Source organism: Macrotis lagotis, chromosome 8 (assembly GCF_037893015.1).
Source record: "Macrotis lagotis isolate mMagLag1 chromosome 8, bilby.v1.9.chrom.fasta, whole genome shotgun sequence".
Lineage (NCBI taxonomy): Eukaryota > Metazoa > Chordata > Mammalia > Peramelemorphia > Peramelidae > Macrotis > Macrotis lagotis.
The window spans coordinates 132,676,055-132,699,271 of record NC_133665.1 but is presented as its reverse complement, the minus strand read 5'-3'; the positions used below and the strand labels follow the sequence as shown (position 1 = coordinate 132,699,271).

General features: G+C 41.7%; 2 protein-coding genes across 5 annotated transcripts in view; one reads left to right on the top strand and one right to left on the bottom strand.

Annotated features, from left to right (window-relative positions):
- Positions 1–7,513, top strand: part of CFAP92 (cilia and flagella associated protein 92 (putative)) — a 90,412-nt gene extending 82,899 nt beyond the window's left edge. For both annotated transcript variants that reach the window (XM_074198389.1, XM_074198388.1), the window contains exon 16: positions 5,106–7,513. The gene's annotated coding sequence lies outside the window, so the exon portion shown is untranslated. The remainder of the gene's footprint in view (positions 1–5,105) is intronic.
- ACAD9 (acyl-CoA dehydrogenase family member 9) overlaps positions 3,086–23,217 on the bottom strand; it is a 55,201-nt gene continuing 35,069 nt past the window's right edge. For all 3 annotated transcript variants that reach the window (XM_074198390.1, XM_074198391.1, XM_074198392.1), the window contains exons 9-18: positions 19,729–19,804; positions 18,952–19,022; positions 18,545–18,664; positions 17,403–17,531; positions 10,377–10,456; positions 8,108–8,234; positions 6,661–6,738; positions 5,293–5,421; positions 4,484–4,556; positions 3,086–3,360 (exon numbers count right to left, since the gene is read on the bottom strand). In XM_074198390.1, the coding sequence (XP_074054491.1) occupies positions 3,260–3,360; positions 4,484–4,556; positions 5,293–5,421; positions 6,661–6,738; positions 8,108–8,234; positions 10,377–10,456; positions 17,403–17,531; positions 18,545–18,664; positions 18,952–19,022; positions 19,729–19,804 (984 nt within the window). In that variant the 3' untranslated portion in view covers positions 3,086–3,259. The remainder of the gene's footprint in view (positions 3,361–4,483; positions 4,557–5,292; positions 5,422–6,660; positions 6,739–8,107; positions 8,235–10,376; positions 10,457–17,402; positions 17,532–18,544; positions 18,665–18,951; positions 19,023–19,728; positions 19,805–23,217) is intronic.

The window sequence follows — 23,217 nt, the reverse complement described above, 5'->3', positions numbered from 1 at the left end:
CATGATGGGTTTGAAGAGGGATGAAAAGGCTTGGAAAAGTAGAGTGGGACAGGTAGGCTAGGACTGCCTAGCAGCAGTGAGGGCCCAGTTGAGCTTCTGTACCATACAGTTGTAGTGGGGTTTTGAGTTGGAAGGAACCTTAGTCAAACCCCTTCCTTTTATAGAAGAGGAAAATGAGGTTCACAAAGAAGGGAGAGATTTTGTCCCAGGTCAGTGTTCTGTTGTTTTGGAAATTCTATTGTTTGTGGCACCAGAAAGGGTGAAAAAAGTCTCTGAGACTGGGGCCAAGATAGGCCTTAAGGAAGACAAAGTTACGTTGGAGTTTTTCTGGGAGGGGGGGTCTAAAAAAATGCTATGACATTTTGCTATGGCAAAAGCATAGCAGGCAGAGAGTTGGGAATCTTCGAAGAAAAAAACATCTATTTACAGAGAACATTATTATTATTGCTACAGTGTTAGTGACTAATATTAAGGGCTCCTCCAAGGACTTTCCAAAATTTTGCATACTTCTTTTGTCCCATGCCCAATATATATATATATATATATATACACATATACATATGTACATATATATATATGTACATATGTATATATATATATATATGTCTGGTGTATATATATGTCTGGTACTTAATAATTGCTGGTTAAATGATCAATTGGCAGATGATGACCTCAGTCCTGTCCCTCCCCCTCCTCAATCTCTGCTCCCCCAGGATCACACTTCACCCAGTGGTTGACCAATGTGGATAATGATTATACACTATTTAGGGTTTTGTCTGGACTCTACTCAGGATGGCCAAATTTAATCTCTAGGCAAATATAAGCAAACCATCTGTTTTTTTCTCTCTTGACAACTGTGTATGTGTGTGGGGGGTGGTGGTGAGGCAGCTATTATAGGTAGGTGCGGGTAATGAAGTGGCTGCTGGTTATCAGTACTAGATTGTTAGAAATCTGACTTCCTCTTTTATCTGATGAAGCAGACACCTAGAGGTTAAGGCATTAAGAGGAGGAGCTGGGAATCAGCCCTCCCACGACCCCAAACTATTTAGGAGCCACTTTTAAACAGAAGCAGTGATTGGGAGTCAGCTCTCCTTGACTGAGAAAAGTTCTTACCAAATGGATATTTACCTTCCCAATAATTAAATGGTCAAAGAGTGAAGAGTTTTCAGAAAAACTGCAAGCTAATGTCAACCTATAAAAAATGTTCCAAATCACTAAGGGAAATGCAAATTAAAACAGCTAGATGAGGGGCAGCTAGGTGGTGCCATGGACAGAGTGCTGGGCCTGAAATCAGACCCGAGTTCAAATTTAACCTCACACTTAGCTCACACTTAGTATGAGCCTAGGCAATTTACTTAACATTACTTGCCTCATTTTCCTCATCTGTTCAAAAATGAACTAGAGAAGGAAATGCCAAAATGCTCCGGTATCTTTGCCAAGTAAAATAGGGTCATGAAGAGTCAGGCCCAACTGAATGAATGAACAACAAAAATTAAAATAACTCTGAAGTTGTACCTCCCATATAGCAAATTGGCAAAGATGACGGCGTGAGAGGGATTTGTGAGGCCAGGGATACTGTTGGCGAATTGGTTCAAGAGTTCTGCAAGTGTGGAGTTGGAAAGAGAAGATGCAATCAGACATTTGTGCCAAGGACTTAATACTGTAATACAGCAGCCAAGAAAGATCCTTAGGATCTCAGAAAGCTGGAAGGGCCCTCAGGGGCTCATTTTGCAGGTGAGGACACTGAGCCAGGGAGGTGAAGTCACCGGTGGAGCTAGACCCTGGATCCCCAGACAAAAGCCTCCTCTTGCTAAAGCTAACGGTCAGTGGATAATGAACTAGCCCTCGTGTGTCAGGACCACCCAAGTTCAAATGCAGCCTAAGACACTTAATAATTACCTAGCTGTGTGGCCTTGGGAAAGCCACTTCACCCCATTGCCATGCAAAAACCAAAAAAAAAAAGGTCAATCCACCACTGGACTTTTATGTTGTCCAGTACTAGGCACCCCCATTTGGGAAGAATATCAGGGAGCCAGGAAGTCCAGAGGAGGGAAAGCAGGAAAGGGAAGGACCAGGGGTCATGCTAAGTGGGGACAGTTTGGCCTAAAGCAGCAGGAGTCAGTCCTTGAGTCTACTTGGCCCTAGGGAAGGCAGAGTCAGATACAATAAGCACAAGTGGAGTGCCCTACTTCCCTGGAGCCAGAGATTTCTCCACTTTGGCCTCTTCCTCCTTGACAGGGATAGGGAGGAAAGATTCCTTTTCAGGGAGGGGTTGATTTAGAGACTCACTGAGGTCTCTTCTGGTCTAGAGAATCTGGTTTTTTGTTCAATTGTATTTGAAGTGTGGTTCTCATAACTTGGGGAAGGGTGGGGTGAAACTTAGGTTAAGAGGTTTTGGTCAAATAAAGCATCTATTTTCTTAGAAACTTACTGACGCAGGGGCAGCTAGGGGGCATAGTGGATAGAGCACCGGCCCTGGAGTTAGGAGGACCTGAGTTCAAATCTGCCCTCAGACAATAATTACCTAGCTGTGTGGCCTTGGGCAAGTCACTTAACAGCATTGCCTTGCAAAAACCTAAAAAAAAAAAAAAGAAATAAAGAAATTTACTGACTCTGATGACCGGGCCCTCTTTCATCAGGAGTCGAACAGAAAGTGGAAGACTAGAAAGTAATTGCTAATTCTGACCATAACAAGATGGTGAGTTGGTCTGAAGAGGAGATAGCCCAGGAAGTGACTGCCACCAGACAGGATCCCACCCATCTTCAGACTCTGGCCTAATCCAGGCCTCTCTGGAGCCCAGGTCACACTTCCTCTCTAATTCCTCTAAGAATTGGGAAAGTCTATCTTGAGAGCAAAGTTCAGAAGATGTGGCTTTTGGCATACCCACTGTTTCCTTCCCAATAATTTATTAAGTTGGACTCTTGGCTCCCTTTACCAGCCTTCATTCTCTGCCCTGTATTCCTACAAGCACATTTGTATTTCTACACAAACCATGTGGAGGGAAGGGATTCAGTTTAGCAAAATTTAGGACCATTCTCAATGCAAGATGGGAGTCATTTTAGGGACCTGATAAAAGGAATTAAATAGAGTTTTAAACATTTTTAATAAAACAGTTTTTACAATTATAAATTTCTTTGTTCTGTGAAAAAATGGCAAAGTCATTCTAAATCAGAACCATAGAAAGTCATGACTGATGCAGTTCAAAGACAAGGTAGATCATAATCATATATGAATTCCAGGAACACTTTCCCTCTCTTCTCAGTATATCCTTTCTAGGGGATGAGCGCATGGGAAGGATCTACCACCCAGGATCTGTCGGGCAGCTTTTTTAACATATTCATCTAGATTTTCAGAAGAATCTGAAAAAAAAAAAGCAAAAAACAAACAGATGACAGTGACAGGTGTACAGATTACCATTACAGCCTTTGGAAACAAGCATAAAGAAAAGGTGATGACTCTCTGAACTAGGGCGGTCTACTCAGCTAGTTTCTAGCCATCTGAATGTTGTAGGCACCTTCTCCCCCAGGAAAGCAGGGAATGATAAAATGAAGGACCCATAACCAAGCAGGAGTCAGAAGGTAAATCTAAGAGATACAAATCAGATGCCCCCCAAAAGAGGGGGAACATTAGTAATGCCAGAACTAGGCAGAGGAAGTGAATTCACTCTCAACTGAAAATCCCAAGGCCCCCAAACTTGGGCTGTGGGGAGCCTCTTCTAGCTGCTGCTTTCCTGTCTGACAGAGGATAGAATCTTGGTGATGGCCATGCCTTTTCTAGACAAACATCGGTAGCATTCCTTCCTTAAGCACTTTGGGATTGTATCTTGAACTATGAGCAACTACTGATCAATAAACAGAAAATAGTACTTTTGCTTTCTAGGAACCTCTCTTTAATAACCAGTCTGATGTGATGGTCTTATCTACTAGGCAGGACAATTTCCACAAGGCGCACCTTTCTGGACAGTTGGAAGAGAAACTCCCAGTGTAACAGCCAGACTGTGGGGAAGCTCTAGCCAGGAACTAATGACTTCCTTTGCCCAACAAGGCACTAACTGTTGGTCTCTCCAAAGATGTCTTGTTTGATTGTCTTAAGCTTGTAGGAATCCAGCTAATTTCTTTCTGCACCATTCATTAAGGGCTTTTTGTTGTTGTTGCTATGGTTCTATTATGAAAAATCATGACAGATTATTTTAAGAACCATGACGCTGTGATTACCAAGGCATGTGAAAATTTGGGCTTCAAGAGGAATTAAAGTATTTTTCTAATACTTTATCCTGTACTAACACACACTAAGGAAAGAAGAAGGAGCATTTAGTTTGGCTAAATGATTACTGTGAATGAGTATAAATAAGGCCTTAACTTGTTATTCCTTAATTTTTCCCAGATAAATAAGAATTCTAAATTAGCCCATCCCTAGAATCAACAGCTTATGTTAAAAGTCCCACTATCTGATTGGACCTTAAAGAGAGCCCACCCCACTTACATTTTTCTAACTGAGACATGTAGTAAAGATTCTGGTAATATGCCTCTGTGCAGAAAATATTTGTCAGCAGCACCTAGCAGAAAAAAATATAAACATGAATAGGTTTAAAATTTTCTTCTTTTAGACAAATACATTCAGTAATCTCCCCTTGGGGTGAGCTGGGCCAGCAAGAAACAGACGAGCAACTGAGTAAACACCAACCACAAAGTCTTAGCAATGCCCTAAGTATGGATGGGAGGATGAGGAGGAGGAGCTTGTCCTTCCAGCAAGGATAAGGTTGGAGCTGGCAATGGGGAGCAGAGTCTGGCTCTGAGGAAACAGAGAGGCTGAGGAGATGGTGAGTTCTCTCTCCCTCTCTCAAGGGGTCAGAGAATTACCCCTTTTCTATCCTTCATAGCCTCCCTCCCTCCCCTTGATTAAAGAATTGAACTGTAGCTAATGGATCCATAAGAGCCACAGGATCACACCTGTAATGAGAGAAAGGGCCTAATGTGTTGTGTCCAAGGTTGCTAACAACTTTGCTGGCATTACAAAGATAAATGCTCTTCCCTTTAGCTTCTTGGGGGAAAAAAGGTTGTGGAATCACTGATTAGTAAAAACCTCTTTCATATTTTTTCTGCAGGTAAGGCCAAAATTGACTAGAAGAACTGAGCCCTTTCATAACTGATCATGTTGCTTACTAGTCATCAAACCTATTTCCCAAAGAAATGCTGTTTCCAAAACCAACTGTACTTCAAGAACATCACATTGAAAGCAAATGAATAAGTGGTTCACCATCTATGTGCCCCTAGCCCCCCTCCCACATGCACCTCATGGTCATGGTTGCGCAGCCCTATGCGGATGGCACGACTCGATCTGGACAGGACGGCAGTCATGGCATACAAGTTTATCAGGATGTCCGCCACACGCTTCATGGTCAACTGCTCTTCCACGATGGTCTAAGGGAGTCACATGAACACACAAGAGATCCCTGGACATTCACAACCCCTTCAGAACATGCTGATGTTCTTTGTCTCTAAATGGGAATGGGAAGAGCAAAAACTTTCCTATGTAGGTAGGAACAAACCTAGAATTTAGCAAAGCTACCCCACTAAGAAAGAAGGTGAGAATAATAGCAAGATTAGTTCCAGGTGAAAGCCCTCAATAGTAAGATATTAAGTACATTTCCTCATTTAGTCCTGCAGACAGATGAGGCCCAGAGCTTTCTCAGTGGTTGGAGGAAGCCCTTGTCTGAACCCCTACACAATTCCCTCATGGGGATAAACAGAAGAATTCCATTCAGGATTGGCCCTGTACTTGCCTACAAGTAACACTATAATTTTTCTAAAGGAGCAAAATAAGAGCTTCCTTCCCCCTAGGTTAGCCTTGACAGGCTGGGATTTTTAAACCCTCCTAATCTGTTTTTTTTACAACATGGGACTTAATGTGCTATATGAGTTGGGGATATAAAGATGGAGAAACTTCCGTAATTCTTAAGGAGCAGATATGATGGTCCCAAACATTCAAGATGTTTTTGAATGTTTCTGAAATCTTCATGGTGATGATTAAAGCTTTTTTCAATAAATAATGAAATCTTTCTGCTTAAGTCTAGAATGGATATGAGGAGTAAGACCCAATCCTTGCTCCAAGAGACTCGGAGTTTAGTAGGTAGTAAATTTGTATGTGTCTCTGTATGTGTCTATGTAGGTAGACTACATCACACACACAGATGGTCAGAAGGCCACACGTGCTCAGTAAACAGGTGGCAGTGAAGGATCATTCCAGAGAGAAGATGAAGGCAGCTGTGGGTTAGAGGGAGTCCCCAGGCTGGGCCCTGAAGGACAGATGGGATTTCACCACACTGGCAAAGGGAGACCATTCAAAGTGTATTCTCTTCCCTGGATCAGTTGTGGGTGCCCCTGGCCATGTGAGGGTCTCTCTGACCTCCCCCCCCCCGCCCCAGGGCTGTGGTGAGGAGCACATGACATGCTAGTGGAACCTAAGCATGTTCTGTGAATGGAAGCTCTTGATTAGAAGGAGAACACTTAAAAGGGGGCAGTGGCAGCTCTTACACAAGCTGCTTTGGAGCCTCCAGAATGGTGGGTGTAGGTATTCAGAGGTGAAGAGCTTTTCTGCAGGGTCCAAGCTGACTTGCAGTTACTACATTTGCATCACTGAACAGAGAGAGGGCTAGTTACCTTGCCAAACCGCCTGAGTAACATCTCTACCACTCTCCCAAAATAATACACATTTTCTTCTAGTCGGTTTGCACTCTCCTGTAAAGAAAGCAGAACACACAGTAGCAGAGTTCAGAACTTTGAAAAGTTAAATTTAGTTGAAATTAAACCTCTCAATCAACATCCTCCTAGGTTCAAACCTTCCAAGTTCTCATCTTGATATTCCATGTTCCTACTTGTAGAGTTCCCATGAACTACAGTGATATCAAGCCCAGATATCAAGACTAGCCATAACAAGGCAATCCCATGAGTGAGAAACCCAAGGGGCTGAGGGAGCAAAAAAAATCAAGCTTCAAGCAAATTGACTGTCCAACAAAGAGAATCTGAATTCTTAATAATTTTTTTGCATTTTCCTATGGTCCCAAAAAAGAGAGATCTGGTGTTCTTAACCCCTTTTATGCTCAATTTATCAATTTTTTCCTGTAAGATAAATTAGCTCTGTAAATGCTGATAAAAATTTCAACCTCCCTCAATTGGGGTTTTTCAGGAAGAATTGTTTCTAAAAGGAAAAGGTATATGTTGAATAAAATTTTAAAATAAAAAGTCTGTTAATTTTATCCCTAATTTTATTGATGTCCTAGGAAGATTTTTTAAAAAGGTTCTTCAATAATGCAGATATATGAATAGAGATGGAAGAACTGCCTTCCTCCAGTTCCGTGGGGTAGATGAGCACATGTGGCCTTCTAACCATCTCTCTGTGTGATGTAGTCTACCTACATAGACACACACACAGAGACATACAAATTTAATTTGAGGCAGAAATTAATGGGAAATTTGGAAAGAAGAAATAATTAGGAAAATAATGTATAATTAATAAGTAAAACAAAAATGGCATAAAAATAACAGGTCGTCTAGATCTGTGGTCTAAGAATACCTAAGTATACTAGCCAGAACTTGTACAGATTGTTTTTTGTTTTTGTTTTTTTAGATTTTGCAAGGCAAATAGGTTTAAGTGGCTTGCCCAAGGCCACACAGCTAGGTAATTATTAAGTGTCTGAGGTCGGATTTGAACCCAGGTACTCCTGACTCCAAGGCCGGTGCTTTATCCACTACGCCACCTAGCCACCCCACTTGTACAGATTGTTAAGGGGTAAGAAAAGATTAGGTGGGTTGGGATCCTCCCATATAAAAAGGTATCAAAGAGATGAGAAAAAAGTGTTTCACAAAGTAGAATTAGAGTTGGAAAGGGTCTTGAGAACATCCAGGGGTTCTTCAAATGGAGCAAATGAATCTGTTTCCTGCTAAGGAGCCCAGGGCTACCTCCTCCATCTAATCACACCCCCAGGGCCTGTGGCCTAGGACAAAACATTTACACCCCTCCTCCACCCCCTGCCACAGCCCCTAATTGGTTATCACTAGCTTCTTGGATCTCCCCAATCAGTGACTGAGGAGGCTAAGCCAGACTCACCTCCACACTGGGATGCACCATTCCACCTTTTCCTGTTAGACCAAGATCCACTTTCCTGTTCAGGCTATCTAGAAGTTTTGTTGATAGAAGTTCCATTGCAACGCTAAAATTCCCCTTCTTCATATCTCTGAAATGAGATTCACAAATGTACTTAGTAAGCTGGGCGGGCCAGTCATGGCTAATAGTTCTGAGAAAGGACTAAGATGGTTTATTTTTAAGAATAGCATAGAGGTAGAAAGATTGTTCAGAGTGAACCCTATAGTTTATCCTCTATTTTTATTTTATTTATTATTTTAATTTTTTAATTTTTTGCAAGGCAAATGGGGTTAAGTGGCTTGCCCAAGGCTACACAGCTAGGTAATAAGTGTCTGAGACCAGATTTGAACCCAGGTACTCCTGACTCCAGGGCCAGTGCTTTATCCACTGCGTTACCTAGCCGCCCCGGTTTGGTTTATCCTCTATTAATAGAAAGTATCATCCAAGTCCAAGACATTATTTTGTGGTACGAGTGATAGTTTACGAAAGGAATAATTCCAAAGCATTTTTGCAAGGAATGACTCCTTTCATGTTATTGAGGACAAAGGAGATGTTCTGAGCTTCATTTTACTGATAAAGAGACTAAGGCTCAGAGAGTGTAAGAGGTTTGCTTATGGCTATGCTGGAAGAAAATATATCTTATTTTGGGGACACAGTGGATGTGCTGCCAGGGCAGTTCAGCAAGGTGGCCAAGCTGCCTTTAGGTCACTGATCCATCAAGCCAGGGAAGGGACCAGCAACAAGAACTAATTGCAAGCCAGCTCACAGCTGCTGGAAGTGAAGAAGCTGGCCCTTCCAGAGGCCATTGGGGGTTGGGGGTGGGGTGGGAGGGTGACCCTGGAATTTGAGGAAGGAAGCTCTGCTCTAATCTAGCACAAACAGTGACTGAGAGTGTGTCAACTGTTCAGAGCTTGGTTCCTCATCTGTAAAATGGGGATAAAATCTGTACCACTGGCCTCTTGAAGTGCTTCTAAGTATTAATGGACAATATATGTAAAGCATTCAGTAAATCTTAAAGGAAAATGTAAGTATCATTAATACCATCAGGATTAGTCCTTCCTCTTCTGTCATTTGCTTAACCTCCTAGCTGCAAAGCATGCTTCCCCAAAAGCTGACAGCTCAGGACAGTGGGGAAGAGAGTTTGGGGGGACCTTTTCTCATCCAAAGAAATTACTCTCAAGGGGACATTTCACTGTCAGGAAGTCAAGTAATTCAGATCATGATTCAATTTCAATAACCTGACACTGAAACAGTTTTGATAAGTCTTATTTGGTTACCAGCAGCAATATTTAAAACCCAACAAGTGAGCAGAGACATAGAGCATACACAGAGAGATACAGACACATAGACACCACGAGACACAAACAGATAGACAGACACACACACACCCAGAGACAGACAGACAGACAGACAGACAGACACACACACACACACACACACACACACACACACACACGACACACAGACACTCCCTACCCCAAGATGCATTCTATTCCTTAAATTTCGAAGACTAAATTCCCTTATGAGTGTCAGACTTGGAAGAAAGGCAGGGAGGGAACCAGACAAGGGGGTACAGCAACCTCAGGGCAGAGGAAAATAGTCAAGGCTGGATTCAAGAAGGGTAGGCAGAGGTAAATTTCTTATCTCTGACTCTTGGCAAGTCTAAGACAGACATAAAGGGTGGCTTCTCTCAGCCATCTACACTTATGGGGAAGTGAGGTACGGGAAGAAATGAACAATCTGGGAGGCTTCTGAATTTAAATCTCTTCCAACTTAAGGGCAGGGTCCAGAAAGAAAACTGCTTAGAGAAAAAAAAAAGTATCACTCAGGTTCTGAAATAGTAATAGTGATGACAACAATGAAGATAACATTCAAATAGTTTCTCAAGAGAGCTTTCAATCCTGCATGTTTTTTAAAAAGTAGGAAACATCTCTCAGAAACAAGAAGATTCCAAGGCCCTGGGAAAGGTACTCTAAGGAGTTTTAAACCTAAAGCTTTGGAGAGGGGGGAAGGGAACAACACCCCTCTCCCTTCAAGGTCATGGTAGTGGTCTTTATCCCTCCTATAGAAGCAGACTTTTGGTTAGATGAGGGCAAGGGGAGAGAGAAGGCATCTGAGGTCTGCTCCTTCCATTTTCTGGCTAAAGCCAGAGCTGAGGGAGTAAGCTAATAGAGAGTTCAGTGTCTAAAAACATTTATCCCTTTGAAAACTCCAATATAAGAAGCAAACATACCTGATTTTTTGTGTTAAGACTTGACCTGCATGCTGTAGTCCTGCCATTGCAATATACATGCGTAGAACCTCATTTGTTCCCTAAAAAGACAAACCATAGAGCTTTGAAATGCCAATTAAAGGTTTTCAAATGCATCTTCCCAAATTGGTTAGAAGACTTCCAAGTTTAAAGTAGTCCTATCAGTTGATATTAATAAATTTTCTTCAGTGCTGAAATCTGACAATGAAGCCAATGAGGGACCAATGAATCTTACTGTCGAAGATAACCTGAAGAAGCTGGGAATGTAAAAAATGAGCAATTTCTGATGCTGAATGAAGGGAGCAGAACCAAAAGAAACATTATACACATTAACAACAACATTGTGCAATGATCGACTATGATGGACTTAGCTCTTCCTAGCAGTTCAGAGGATCAAAGATAACCCTGAGAGATCTGCTAAGGACCATCTATATCCAGAGGGAAAAAACTACGGAATCTGAATGTATATTATGTTTACCTTCTTTAAACTACCTTTATTTTCTCCTTCCTATCTCATGGTTTTCTTTCTTCCCCCTTAATTCTAATTTCTGTTACACAAAATGACTAATATGAAAAACACAAATTTATATATACATGCTCACCATGAGGAGGGGAGAGGGAAGGGAGGGTGGTAGAAAAATGTGTAGCTCATAGATTTGCAAATGGATGAATATTGAAAAACTACCATAGCATGTAATTGGAAAAATAAAATAAAATTTCAATTAAAAAAATGAGCAGCTTTCCTTCTCCAGCATGTGGATGATCAGATTCCCTGCCCTGCAGTCATTTCATGGGGTTGGCTCCAAAGTGAGAAAACCTGATGGAGAGGAGGGGAGATTTAACTCTTTAGCAACAATAAAAACAGGCAAGTTTCTATTCCCTTTTCTACTACTTCAAGAGGTCCCTCCCCTCTTATGGAAAGGAGACTGATCCTCAACTTCTCAATTTGATGTTGGTGCCATACCCCGAGAGCCCCACAACTGCTGCTACTTCTATCATTAACCAATTGCTGGGTGAGGTGGGGGGATGCCTGGATCCCCATCTTCCCAGGCAGTGGGGGGAGGGCTCTGTCCATCTAGAATCCACAGCACACCATCTTGTCCACAAGCAATCATTTTCAGAGGCCTAGAACCCCAAGAGGCTAGGGAATGCAGCTGAATGGATTGGATTCACAATGGAAGGTTTATGGATTGGGGAGAAGTAAACTTTAACCTTTGTTGTTTTTGATGATCTAAAAGCAATGGAGAAGAGGATAGGATAATAATCAGAAAAGTGATCACAACTTCACAAAAAATATGAAGGTTACAACTCACAAAGAATTCAAACTAGGTCTGTGGTCAGGCAAAACTTCATGGTAAACACAGGATAAGTCACACAGTCCTTAGCTGGATCTCAAGGTTTAATACTCAAAAGGAAAAATGGATAGGGACCTTGTAACCTCTGACCCTTACCCTAATCCATATCGCCTCCAATACAAATCTTTGAAATCCTTTTTTTAAGCAATAAAATTACATTAAAAGATTGCCTGAATGCTTAAAGATCTCATTTATGTTCTTAGTAAGCTTGTATGAGAAGACAGGCATGCAAGAAGTGAGAAAGTATATAAAATGCTTTATGTGCCTATAAATGTTATTGCCGTGAAATGACCACAGACCAAAGAGTTGATCTGGGCTAACTATGTTGGGGGGGGGAGTGTTGGTCTCTAAATGCTGCCAAGAAGGAGTAGTGAGAGAAGATTCTTGGGCAGGCGGGACAAGAGGAAAGCCTTGAAAAGATGGTGGAGTCTCCCTAGCTCACTAGTAGATATGATACAATGACTTTAGTGATGCTCCTATCCTCACATTATCATTAGGCTGGTGAAGTACACAGATCCAGCCCAGCTCTGGAGCACATTTCTCTATACCACGAAGCTTTAATTACATTGCTTTTTTTTTAAGGTTTTTTTTTTTTTTTGCAAGGCAATGGGGTTAAGTGGCTTGCCCAAGGCCACATGGCTAGGTAATTATTAAGTGTCTGAGGCCACATTTAAACCCAGGTACTCCTGACTCCAGGGCCGGTGCTTTATTCACCGTGCCACCTAGCTGCCCCCTACATTGCTCTTTCAAGGAAAGCACTGAGTGTCTCATAAGAAGGGGCTAAAATGATCTCCTATACCAGTCCAGGAAGATGAGCAATCAGTCTGAGTCAAGTGAGTGAGGGGCATGTCTGGCCAAGAGAAAAGCCCTGGGACACAGTAAATCCTGAAAGGATCCCAAAGCTTTGAGTTAAGAGCATGGAGATTCAGGGACCTCTCAAGGCCAACCATCCAACTGTGTGGGTCTAGTCGTGTGTTCCTGGACAGACCCCCAGTCTCACCAGTAGTCAGCCCTTTCTGCTCCTCATCCCAGATCATTCTTGTCCACACAGCCTCTCTAGACAGCCTTCCTCAGAGTACTTTCCACATAACTATTTTCCCAATTGATCCTCACAACCATAAAGAACCTCTGAGGGTGGAGCTGACTTGCTCAAGGTTACAAAGGTCATAGGAGGCAGTGCTGAGGCTCTCATCTCCAGTCCAGGAGCTTTCCTCTACCCCTCACTGCCTCAGGGGGGTGTTATCATGGATGCTTCTGATGCACATAGTCAAGAAAATAGCATCATAAAATGAAAACATAATCAGATGCCAAAGCGTTACTTTCCAATTTGTAAATAACTTAGTAAAAGACCCGGTCACACAGTGCCTACCACATACCCAACAAATCCTAGAGTGACTCTTTCAAGACCTCGCCAGTCTTCTGACACTTGGCTCCCCACTGTTTCCTCTTGGATCCCATGATATCCTTGCTGATCCACAAACAAGATGCTCCATCTCTCAGCATTAGGCATTTACTCTGGCTGTTCCATCTTTCTGGAATGTTCTCACTCTACTTGCTGGCTTCCTTGAAGTTCCAATAAAAATTTCATCTACTACAGGAGGTCTTACCCAATTGTTCCAGTGCCTTCTCTGTTATTTCATACACACACACACACACACACACACACACACACACACAAACTAACCAGTGAAGAAGTAGAGGCAACAGGATCAACAGCCGCTTCTAGATTTTTGGCTAGGAAAGAAGGAAAGACAGAAGATAAACTAGAAGATGGTAAGGTCTAGTGGGCTTTTTCTAGGATGGAGACACTCAAGTATTTTTGAGGACAGCAAGGAAAGAACCAGGAGCTCAAGATTGAAGATTAGACAGTGAATGGGGGATGAGGGGAAGAGAATTATAGGGGAACAATCTGCTGGAAGATAGGGAAGGGGAGAGGATTAAGGTTAAGTATAATAAGGTCGGCAAGTGTTGGCAAGAAAAGTCACCTTTTTGTCAGAAACTTAATGAACAGAATGAGAACTGATGTTAAGAAATTCTGAGACAGAAAAGATGGAGCTCTCAGCTTATGGTCTCTGTTTTCTCTGTAAAGTACAGGGCAAGGGACTCAGTTGAGAAAGAGAAGGAGAGGCTGCCGTGACAGAGCAGAGGAAATGAAGTACAAAACCAAGAGGACCAAACAGGGAGGAATAAAAAAGCTGTCTTGCTGTGTGGTGAGAGTTCGGCTGAGAGAAGAGTAACTGTGATGGTACTCCAGCCTGACTGGGTCATTTCTTCTGGCTTGGTTCAGCAGCACAAGGTGGACTGGAGGAGACAGATGTTGGGATGAATCCTGGGCTGGGGTTGGCAGGAAGTGAACAGTTTCAAGGGCAGGAGGATGAGGGAGTGGACACCTGAAGCTTCCTAAGAAGTGATGGACATGCTTCCTGTTGGCCAATTTCCAAACTTTTTACTCATGCATCCTAATCATTAAAAAATACTTTGAGCACATACTCCCAAAATATATTTATTTACTTATTTCCTGCCTCTGTGATCCTGAGATAGTCACTTTAACTTCAGGGCTCTAAACAAGTCTCTAAAATGCAGAAAAGGTGGTGACCTGTACTGATGGAGGGTATTTCCTCATCTGGGAATACCCTATATCAAAGAAATCACAGATCTAATCCTTATCATTAGCCACAAACTGCTATAATAATAATTAAGCAGATTACAAAATTTTTAAAAGCAGTATCGAAAGATAAGATAATCTTTGATCCTAGAGTCAACAGGAATCTACTGAAGTGGATTAGGATGTGACAGGATTACCTTGAAACGGAAGGAAAATCTTACACAACTGTATTTGAGATGGACTTGAAAAAGCAAGGCAGTAAGAAGATCAATTAGGAGGCTATTCCATTAGTCCAGGCAAAAAGTGAAAAGTTTTCAAATGAATTCAATGGCTGTGACCCTATTTGGGATTTTTCTTTTAGCAGAGATACCAGAGTGATTTGGCCTTTACTTCTCCAGTTCATTTTACAGAGAAGGAAACTGAGGAAACATGGTGAAGTGACTTGCCCAGGATCACACAGCTAGTGAGTGTCTGAGGCCAGATTTGAACTTACAAAGATAAGTTTTTCTGACTCCAAGTCCAGTGCTCTCTCCACTGAGTCAAGCAAGAGAGGGAGACAGACAAAAGTGATGTCGTGAAGGTAAAAAAGACAGGATTTGGTAACTTAATGGATATGAAGGACAAGTAAGAGTTGGGTGATACAAAGGTTGTGAGACAGTCATAGGAAAGTTGGGGGGAAGGAGGTAGATTGTGATTGGTGGGAAAGCTAATGCAATGAGATCATTGATACAGATCACAGATCCCGCATGTTTCTTCATCTAACCAGTGGATCCACTCTGTGGGAGAAGCATCTGGTCACTGTCCCTAGCATAAGTCTCTATGAGCAGGTGAGCCTTTTGCTGGAGGTAAGCTCAAGAAGCGACTACGGGCAGGTGTGTGTGGGACCTGTCTTCCAACTCTCTGATGCTTTGGGCCAGTTCTAGCCAACCTTCCTTTACTGACTATTCAGATTCTGGACCTCACTTTAGTGTCACTTTAGGAACCTATCTTTGGTTTCCACAAAATCTAGAGAATCCTGCTATTCTGAAAAAGAGCAGGAATATTCAAGATCTCAAGATGAGATTCAGTGATCTCTTACTTTTCACACACATTCCTAACTGGCCTCCACTAAGTCAAGGTGGCCTAGGGCTCATTTCTTGTTATCTTAATTTTCCCACTTGGCTTCCCTGGAAGACCATAGATGAGAAGGAAACAATAGGAGCACACAGGCACATGCACACACACACACGCACACACACACACACACACACACACACACACACACACGTAATCAGCATGTGTGTGTGAACTGAGACTTTTGTTCAAGATCCACTTTAAGATGCCACCTCAAGGGAAACAAAAGCATGGACAGACACTTGAGAACAACCTACTTTTATTTTCTAGCATCCCTTAGACATAAACTGTGAGTAAACCTTGGAGGTGAGGTTAGATGACAACAGCATAAATACCCAAAGGGTGTAAAGGGTGTAAAAGGAACAGAAAGACCACAGGAATCTCAGGACACAGATATTATATATTATATATTTAAAAATCTCAAATCCTAATCTAAACAAATCAGACACAATGAGTTATGAATTCTGTAGATATCTGTGTAAGGTGGAAGAACAGTTGATTCTGACTTCATTGGGAAATATATTCATAGAAGAAAGTATTTCACTTACTAGGAGTTTATGGTCTTGAGGAAATAATTACTAAAATGTTGCAAATAGGGCCTCCTTTTTCTGGTTTGCTTAAATGGCCTTAAAACCAGATCCTGCACTTCTCTCTTCATGTCACTATGATGCTTGTCTGCTAATTTAAAAACTTCCTGAATTGTGAAAAACAAATGGATTCTCTTTTCTTAGGCACATGATGAACAAAATAAGGATTAAACAATGCAGCCCTACTTCTCCAGTGCCCATGGTCATTTTATAAAGAAAAATTTTCCCTAAAATAAACAATTAGAAAAGAAGCTCTCAATGACATGACAAGTCAACTGAAAGAAAAGAAGTCCAGTCCTAGATCTCTTGTGCAATTATTGGCCTCCTGTGAGCTACATCTATAGGTCACTCCTGAAAAACCAAATGTAGAGCAAAATTGTGAGTACAGAATCCCTTCCTTCTGGAGATTTACTTTATAAAAAGTAACCAATTCTGTGGAATGGACTGTATTGATAGAGGCTAAGGGTTGTATTTCCCTAACCTCGTATGCTTCACCCGCAGCTTCTTGACTGTACTGTCCAGAGCCTCCTCCTCAGCTGCTAGCTTGATCCTCAGGCACCCTCCCTCCCTTTCTCCGCCCTCTTCACTTTCCAGCAGGGAGGATTCTTTTGACTTCACTCTTGAATTGCCTTGAGAAAGCACTGTATCAAACTCCACGAGCAAGTATCCAAATATGTGAAAAAAATTGCATCTATGCTCTGTTTTAAGTAAAGGAAGACAATGAAGTAGAACCTAGACTTTCCTATCCAAAAACTCTGCATTGAAGTCCTGACCTTGGGCAGCTCATTTAACCTCTATCCTTTCAGCAACTGAATACTACTCATGTGGTAGAGATGTTAGGCTCACATAAGATGGCTAAACATAAAGTATTTTGTAATTTTAAAATATGATATAACCATAAGTTATTGCTTTTTAAAATCAAGAACAGCGTGCTACCTTTTGAACACAAAGTCCTTAGGTTAAGACATGAACTTTGCCTTGTGCTTCTAAGGGGGGCCAGGTCTGACCTGGAGCCATTTAAATTCTCCATTGCCCATTCTGATAAATGGCATTATTTTGCTGGGAAGTAAGACCTGCAGCCACCTAATTGTCCTCCATGAATGCACTTAAGCTCTTCCACATTGTTCTCCAAGCATCTAGACCGCCTGGATTGGACCATTCAAAACTCAAGGACAACTGACCAGAAGAACTACACTGTACATCCTGCAGAAGGCTCAAATCAGAAACAAAAATTAAGTTTCTTCTGACATTCCACTAATGAGGAAAGGGATCACAGATTCCTAGAATACATATTCCACTCCAATCAGAAGAAATGGTGATGGTGACAAGTGTCAAACCCAAGACATACCTCAAAAATCTGCAGAACCCTGCAGTCCCGCAGATAGCGCTCATAAGGATAGTCTTTCATGTATCCTAGGCCTCCAACAATTTGGAGGGCTTCACTCACACAAACCCAGGCTGCATCGGAGCTGAACACCTGCCACAAAGCAAAGGATTTTGTTAGATTAAAAAGAGAAATCTTAATCCCTTTCAAGGAACATATTCAAGAGTCGTCCCAGATCTCCACATTCTATGAACTGTTTTTTTTTTTTTAGGTTTTTTTGTAAGGCAAACGGGGTTAAGTGGCTTGCCCAAGGCCACACAGCTAGGTAATTACTAAGTATCTGAGACTGGATTTGAACCCAGGTACTCCTGACTCCAGGGCCGGTGCTTTTTCCACTATGCCACCTAGCTGCCCCTCTACGTCTATGAACTTTTAATGACCTTGTTCTCTGTATCATTTAATCAACAAGACTTTAATATGGTTCAATGTTATTTCATGTGTATTAGTCTTGTGACTCCAATCAGTCTATAAGTTTTTCAGAGTAAGAACTGGTTCTTATATCCTGAGAGCTTTGAATTCATATAAAAATTTCATAAATAAACGACTAACTGGAACCATAAAAAAAAAAGAATATAAAACTGTGACCAACAGAGTGGACTTGGGATGGCCCATGATAAAATGAAAAATAAATGATATTAAAGATTTATCCACAACTAAACCACATAACCATGGGCATTTCTCTGGGCATTGCCTAGATGATGAAATTTGTACTTTGTTTTCAAAGAAGACTATGACATCAGGGAGGTGATATTAGGACAAGCACATGAACTAGATATGAATGTGGGGATGCTGGGCAATATCACCTAATTTTCTACTCCCGAGCCATCTGGGACGAGTGCCCAGATATGGATCAGGATGACTGGAGATAGCCCTGGATATGAGGCAATCAGTGAAGTGACTTGACCAAGGTCATACAGCTGGTAAGTGTCAAGTGCCTGAGGTCAGATTTGAACTCTGGTCCTTCTGACTCCAAGACTGGTAATCTATCCACTGTGCCACTTAGCTACCCTATTGCTTAGAAGACCTGTAACATATCTTCACATTATGGGAGTTGGCATTTTTTTCAGCCATTTAAAAACCATAGCTGCCTCATTTTTTCCAGTTACCTTAACCATGGCTGCCTCCACAGAGCAATCAGGAAAACCTGGTCGGTCCATCATGCCAGCAGTGAGGTAGGCCATACTCTCCATCACATATGTTTTCTTGGCCAACAGAGTGAACTTTTCCTGGAGTTAATAAGAGAGGACACAAAGACCAATTTACATTTGGTTCTTGACTTGCTCATGTACAATAAAGGCAGTTAAGCAGGGCAAGCAGCCACATCCCAGAACAAAACAGAAGTTTTAATAAAGATATTTACGTGAAACAAAATATCTTTATTTCTGTTTTTTAAATCACTGTGACAAGTAGTCATCATTAACAATGGAGAAAAACTCTACTTTTAAAGCACACAGTACCCCCAGATGAAGATGCCTTTGAAATGAGCAAGGATGGCTTTCAGTTTCTTAATTACCTCAATTAATCCAAATTCACTTAGAGGTCTGTTGAACTGTTTCCTTGTACAGGCATATTCTGCTGTCATTCCTTAAGAAAAGAAAGCAGTCATTAAGAAGGATGATTTCCTTGCTACCTTGAAATGATTTCCTAAAGTCATGCTTTCAAATGCATTAGAAGAAGTGACAGGGATAAAGCTATCTCTCTCTCTCTCCTCAGAAAGTGGAATTCACTCTGTTGTATGAGCCGAGAGGGTAAGATTAAAAGAAGCCTCCAGCACATGTGTCCTGAAAAGTTTTGCCTTTTTGAGTTTTGCTTCAACAGGGCCAAACTGTTGTCCCAGGCCTTCTGGGACCATCACCAGGCCCCCTGTAGCCTTCACAGTGAGAGTCAATCATTCTGTGTTTCAGTCGATCGACAGCCTTGTCCAGCAAACCTCAAATGGGTTCACAAAGCCGTGCAAGATTGGAATAATAGGAGAGCAGCACAACAAAATCTACAGTGGGTGGGGTGCCGTGTATGCATTCCTCTCCTAGACACATTCTGCTTTCCCAAGAAATTTGGATAGTGGCCACATTTAAGCATTTATTACTTAGAAGGACAATTTTGTTTTTCAAGTTCAGTCACACTAGAGAAAAGAAACAATAAAACCAAATTTGATAATTTGTTCTTTTCACATTTCTTTCAAGTCACCTTAAGATGGCTGTTTTTTTTTTCTTTTGGGACCAAGAACTTAGGTATGCCACTAAGACAAATATTCATAAATACTTGACTTCATGATAGTGGCCTGACTTACCAATTAACTTCTTGATCATTCCAGCAACTAAGCTTCCCATGCTAAACCGTCCGCTATTGAGGACATTCATTGCTATCTGTAAGAGGAAGGAAAGGCTTTATTGATTCATCATGAAGATCTCACCAAATTCCAAAGAAGGATGTGCTATTAATTGTGGTGTCAATGAGGATAGGACTGCTTCTAAGCAGCAAGCAGGCCCCTGCAGGACAAGGGGCACAACCCAAAGGCTAAGAAGCAGTTCTTTACCTCAGGTACCAAAGGAGTTTTTCTGTAATTTCTGTTTTTTTTTTTTTAGTTTTTTTTGCAAGGCAATGGGGTTAAGTGGCTTGCCCAAGGCCACACAGCTAGGTAATTATTAAGTGTCTGAGGCTGGATTTGAACTCAGGTACTCCTGATTCCAGGGCCAGTGCTCTATCCACTACGCCACCTAGCCACCCCTGTAATTTCTTTTTTTAGAATCCAGTCCTATCCCAGATATGTTAAGGAATGTGAACCAAGAAAAGAAGCAATTTGGGGGAAAGCATCAATGTGTATAACAAGGATGGTGGCCCACAAATTTCAGATGGTGAATTAAAATTGTGGCAAACATCCACTGGATTCTACCCAAAGTTTGTAGGCCTCATAAAGGAGTCCTCTGCCTGGTACTTTGCTTTTAGTGAGGAAGAAAGTGATATATGCCCATAAATTAACATTCATTTATCACTGAAATAGTATGTACATATCATAGCCCAAGCCTGTTCCTTAATGACAACACTCATTAATTTTAGCAAATATTTTTCAAGGACCTACAAATGTGCTAAAGTATACAAAGATGAGTCAGTCTGACCAAGGAGCTTATAGTCCAGGAGAAAAAGTAAAACAAGAATGGTAGAAAAGCGTTAAGAAGAGATTTAATTTAAAGGAGGGAGAGATTGCCTTCTCAGTCCAGATCCAGGCTCCTTTTTTTTTGAAAGATTTTATTTATTTTGAATTTTACAATTTTCCCCCTAATCCTGCTTCCCTCCCCCCCCCACACCCCTACAAAAGGCAGTCTGTTAGTTTTTACATTGTTTCCATGGTATACACTGGGCTAAGTTGAATGTGATGAGAGAGGAATCATATCCTTAAGGAAGAAACGTGAAGTATGATATATATATATATATATATATATATATATATATATATATATATATAGTAGGATTGCATAAGAAAAATTTTTTTTTTAATTAAAGATAACAGTCTTTGGTCTTTGTTCAAACTCCACGGTTCTTTCTCTGGATACAGATGGCATTCTCCATTGCAGACAGCCCCAAATTGTCCCCAATTGTTGCACCAATGGAACGAGCGAGTCCATCAAGGTTGATCATCACTCCCATGTTGCTGTTATGGTGTACAGTGTTTTTATGGTTCTGCTCATCTCACTCAGCATCAGTTCATGCAAATCCTTCCAGGCTTCCCTGAATTCCCATCCTTCCTGGTTTCTAATAGAACAACAGTGTTCCATGACACACACACACACACACCCCAGTTTGCTTAGCCATTCCCCAATTGAAGGACATTTACTTGATTTCCAATTCTTTGCCACCACAAACAGGGCTGCTATGAATAGTTTTGTACAAGTGATGTTTTTACCCTTTTTCATCATCTCTTCAGGGTATAGACCCAGTAGTGGTTTTGCTGGATCAAAGGGTATGCACATTTTTGTTGCCCTTTGGGCATAGTTCCAAATTGCTCTCCAGAAAGGTTGGATGAGTTCACAGCTCCACCAACAATGTAATAGTGTCCCAGATTTCCCACAACCCTTCCAACATTGATCATTATCCTTTCTGGTCATATTGGCCAGAGGTGTGAGGTGGTATCCCAGAGATGTTTTAATTTGTATTTCTCTAATAATTAGCGATTTGTAGCAATTTTTCATGACTATGGATCGCTTTGATTTCCTCATCTGTAAATTGCCTTTGCATATCCTTTGATCATTCCAGGCTACTTCTGAATAAAGGCTGAATCCCTAAAGTGAGACCTTTCCTTTGAAAGGAAAAAAAAATGTCATGAAAAATAATTACAAAAATGTATTGTATTAAAGCATATACAAAATGTGTTAACTTCCTTACAATTACAATAAAGATATCTTATTCTTTATTATTACTGCTTTGTCATTTTCATTGTCCTCTTTTCTCCTATTTTTTTCCTTCTTCTTTTCCCTATTTTGGAGGGAAAGGGCCTTGTGAGCAGCAGGTCCAGGAGTCAGGCCATGGGGCCTTTCCTAGAATGTAGCAATTTGGCATTAAAAGGGAGCTTGTTGACTGCCCCATGAGAAGCTCTCTCCCTGCTCGCTGGTCAGAGCCTGACCAGAGACATGCTGCTCTTCTCCCTGCAAGACTCAGAAACTCAAGTTTCTAGCAACCCTACACAAAGCACCTCCCTGTCCACTCCCAGTCCTAGTAGGCTGGACTAACTGCCTAACAGATCACCACTTGATTGTTTTTGAGGGGAAGGGGTGTAGTAGACAATGATAAATCTCATTCAAGGCTGCCCAATGGGCACACCTTTGGCCCATCCTCCAAAGACTGTCATCAGGAGTGTTTGGTAGCAAACAGCAGGAGGTGGTGGGGATTATGCCACATTGGGGTCTGCAATCTGGGCAAAGCTTCTTAGTAGCTTTACAACTCAGCAGTTTACCCACTCATTCCCAGACTAGAGGAGCAACTAGAGAATATAACAGCTAAAAATTTAAGTTGTGCCTTAGGTGCAAGTAAGAAGAATGATCCAGGGCCCCCAAACATCATTTAGGCAGACATGCAGAAGTGCCTGGATACATAGAGGGTGAGGAACAAGGCTGTTCTCTCAGAGGACAACCCCCCCCCCCCAATTTGCTTAATTGTTAAAATTTAATTCTGTGACTCCCTAGCTGGCCATGAATGCCTGGGCTAGATGTACCAAAGCTCCCAAAAAGGATTTCTGACACTTTGGTCCCCTGGCAGCTACAGCTATGTCCTGTAGGAATTAGGGTGGACTGTTTCCCAATGTCTGCAGCAAAGGGGGAAGAGAATGAGCTTCTCCTGACTCCTCTTAGACAGACTGACAGCTCTTCATGCTTTCTCCCTGGAAGATCATGGTGTCTTACCAATCAAGTTGATCTGAGCACTGATTTTTATCTTCTCCTGGACTGACTGGCCCAGGGATGACCCCCTGGTCGCTAGGATGCCATTCCCTCAGGAACAGTTGTCAGCTTGGATCTGGACGATCCAAACTTCTTTTTAAAGCCGAGGGTCATGGGGGCAGCTAGGTGGCGCAGTGGATAGAGCAATCGTCCTGGAGTCAGGAGGACCTGAGTTCAAATCCGGTCTCAGATACTTAATTACCTAGCCTTGCAAAACAAACAAACAACAACAACAACAACAAAAGCAATAATAAAGCTGAGGGTCCAATATCTTCTAAAATATCCTTCTAGAAGAGCCCAAGTCTCTGATTGGGTTTGTTAGTCATTAAGTCATTTAACATCTAACCTAT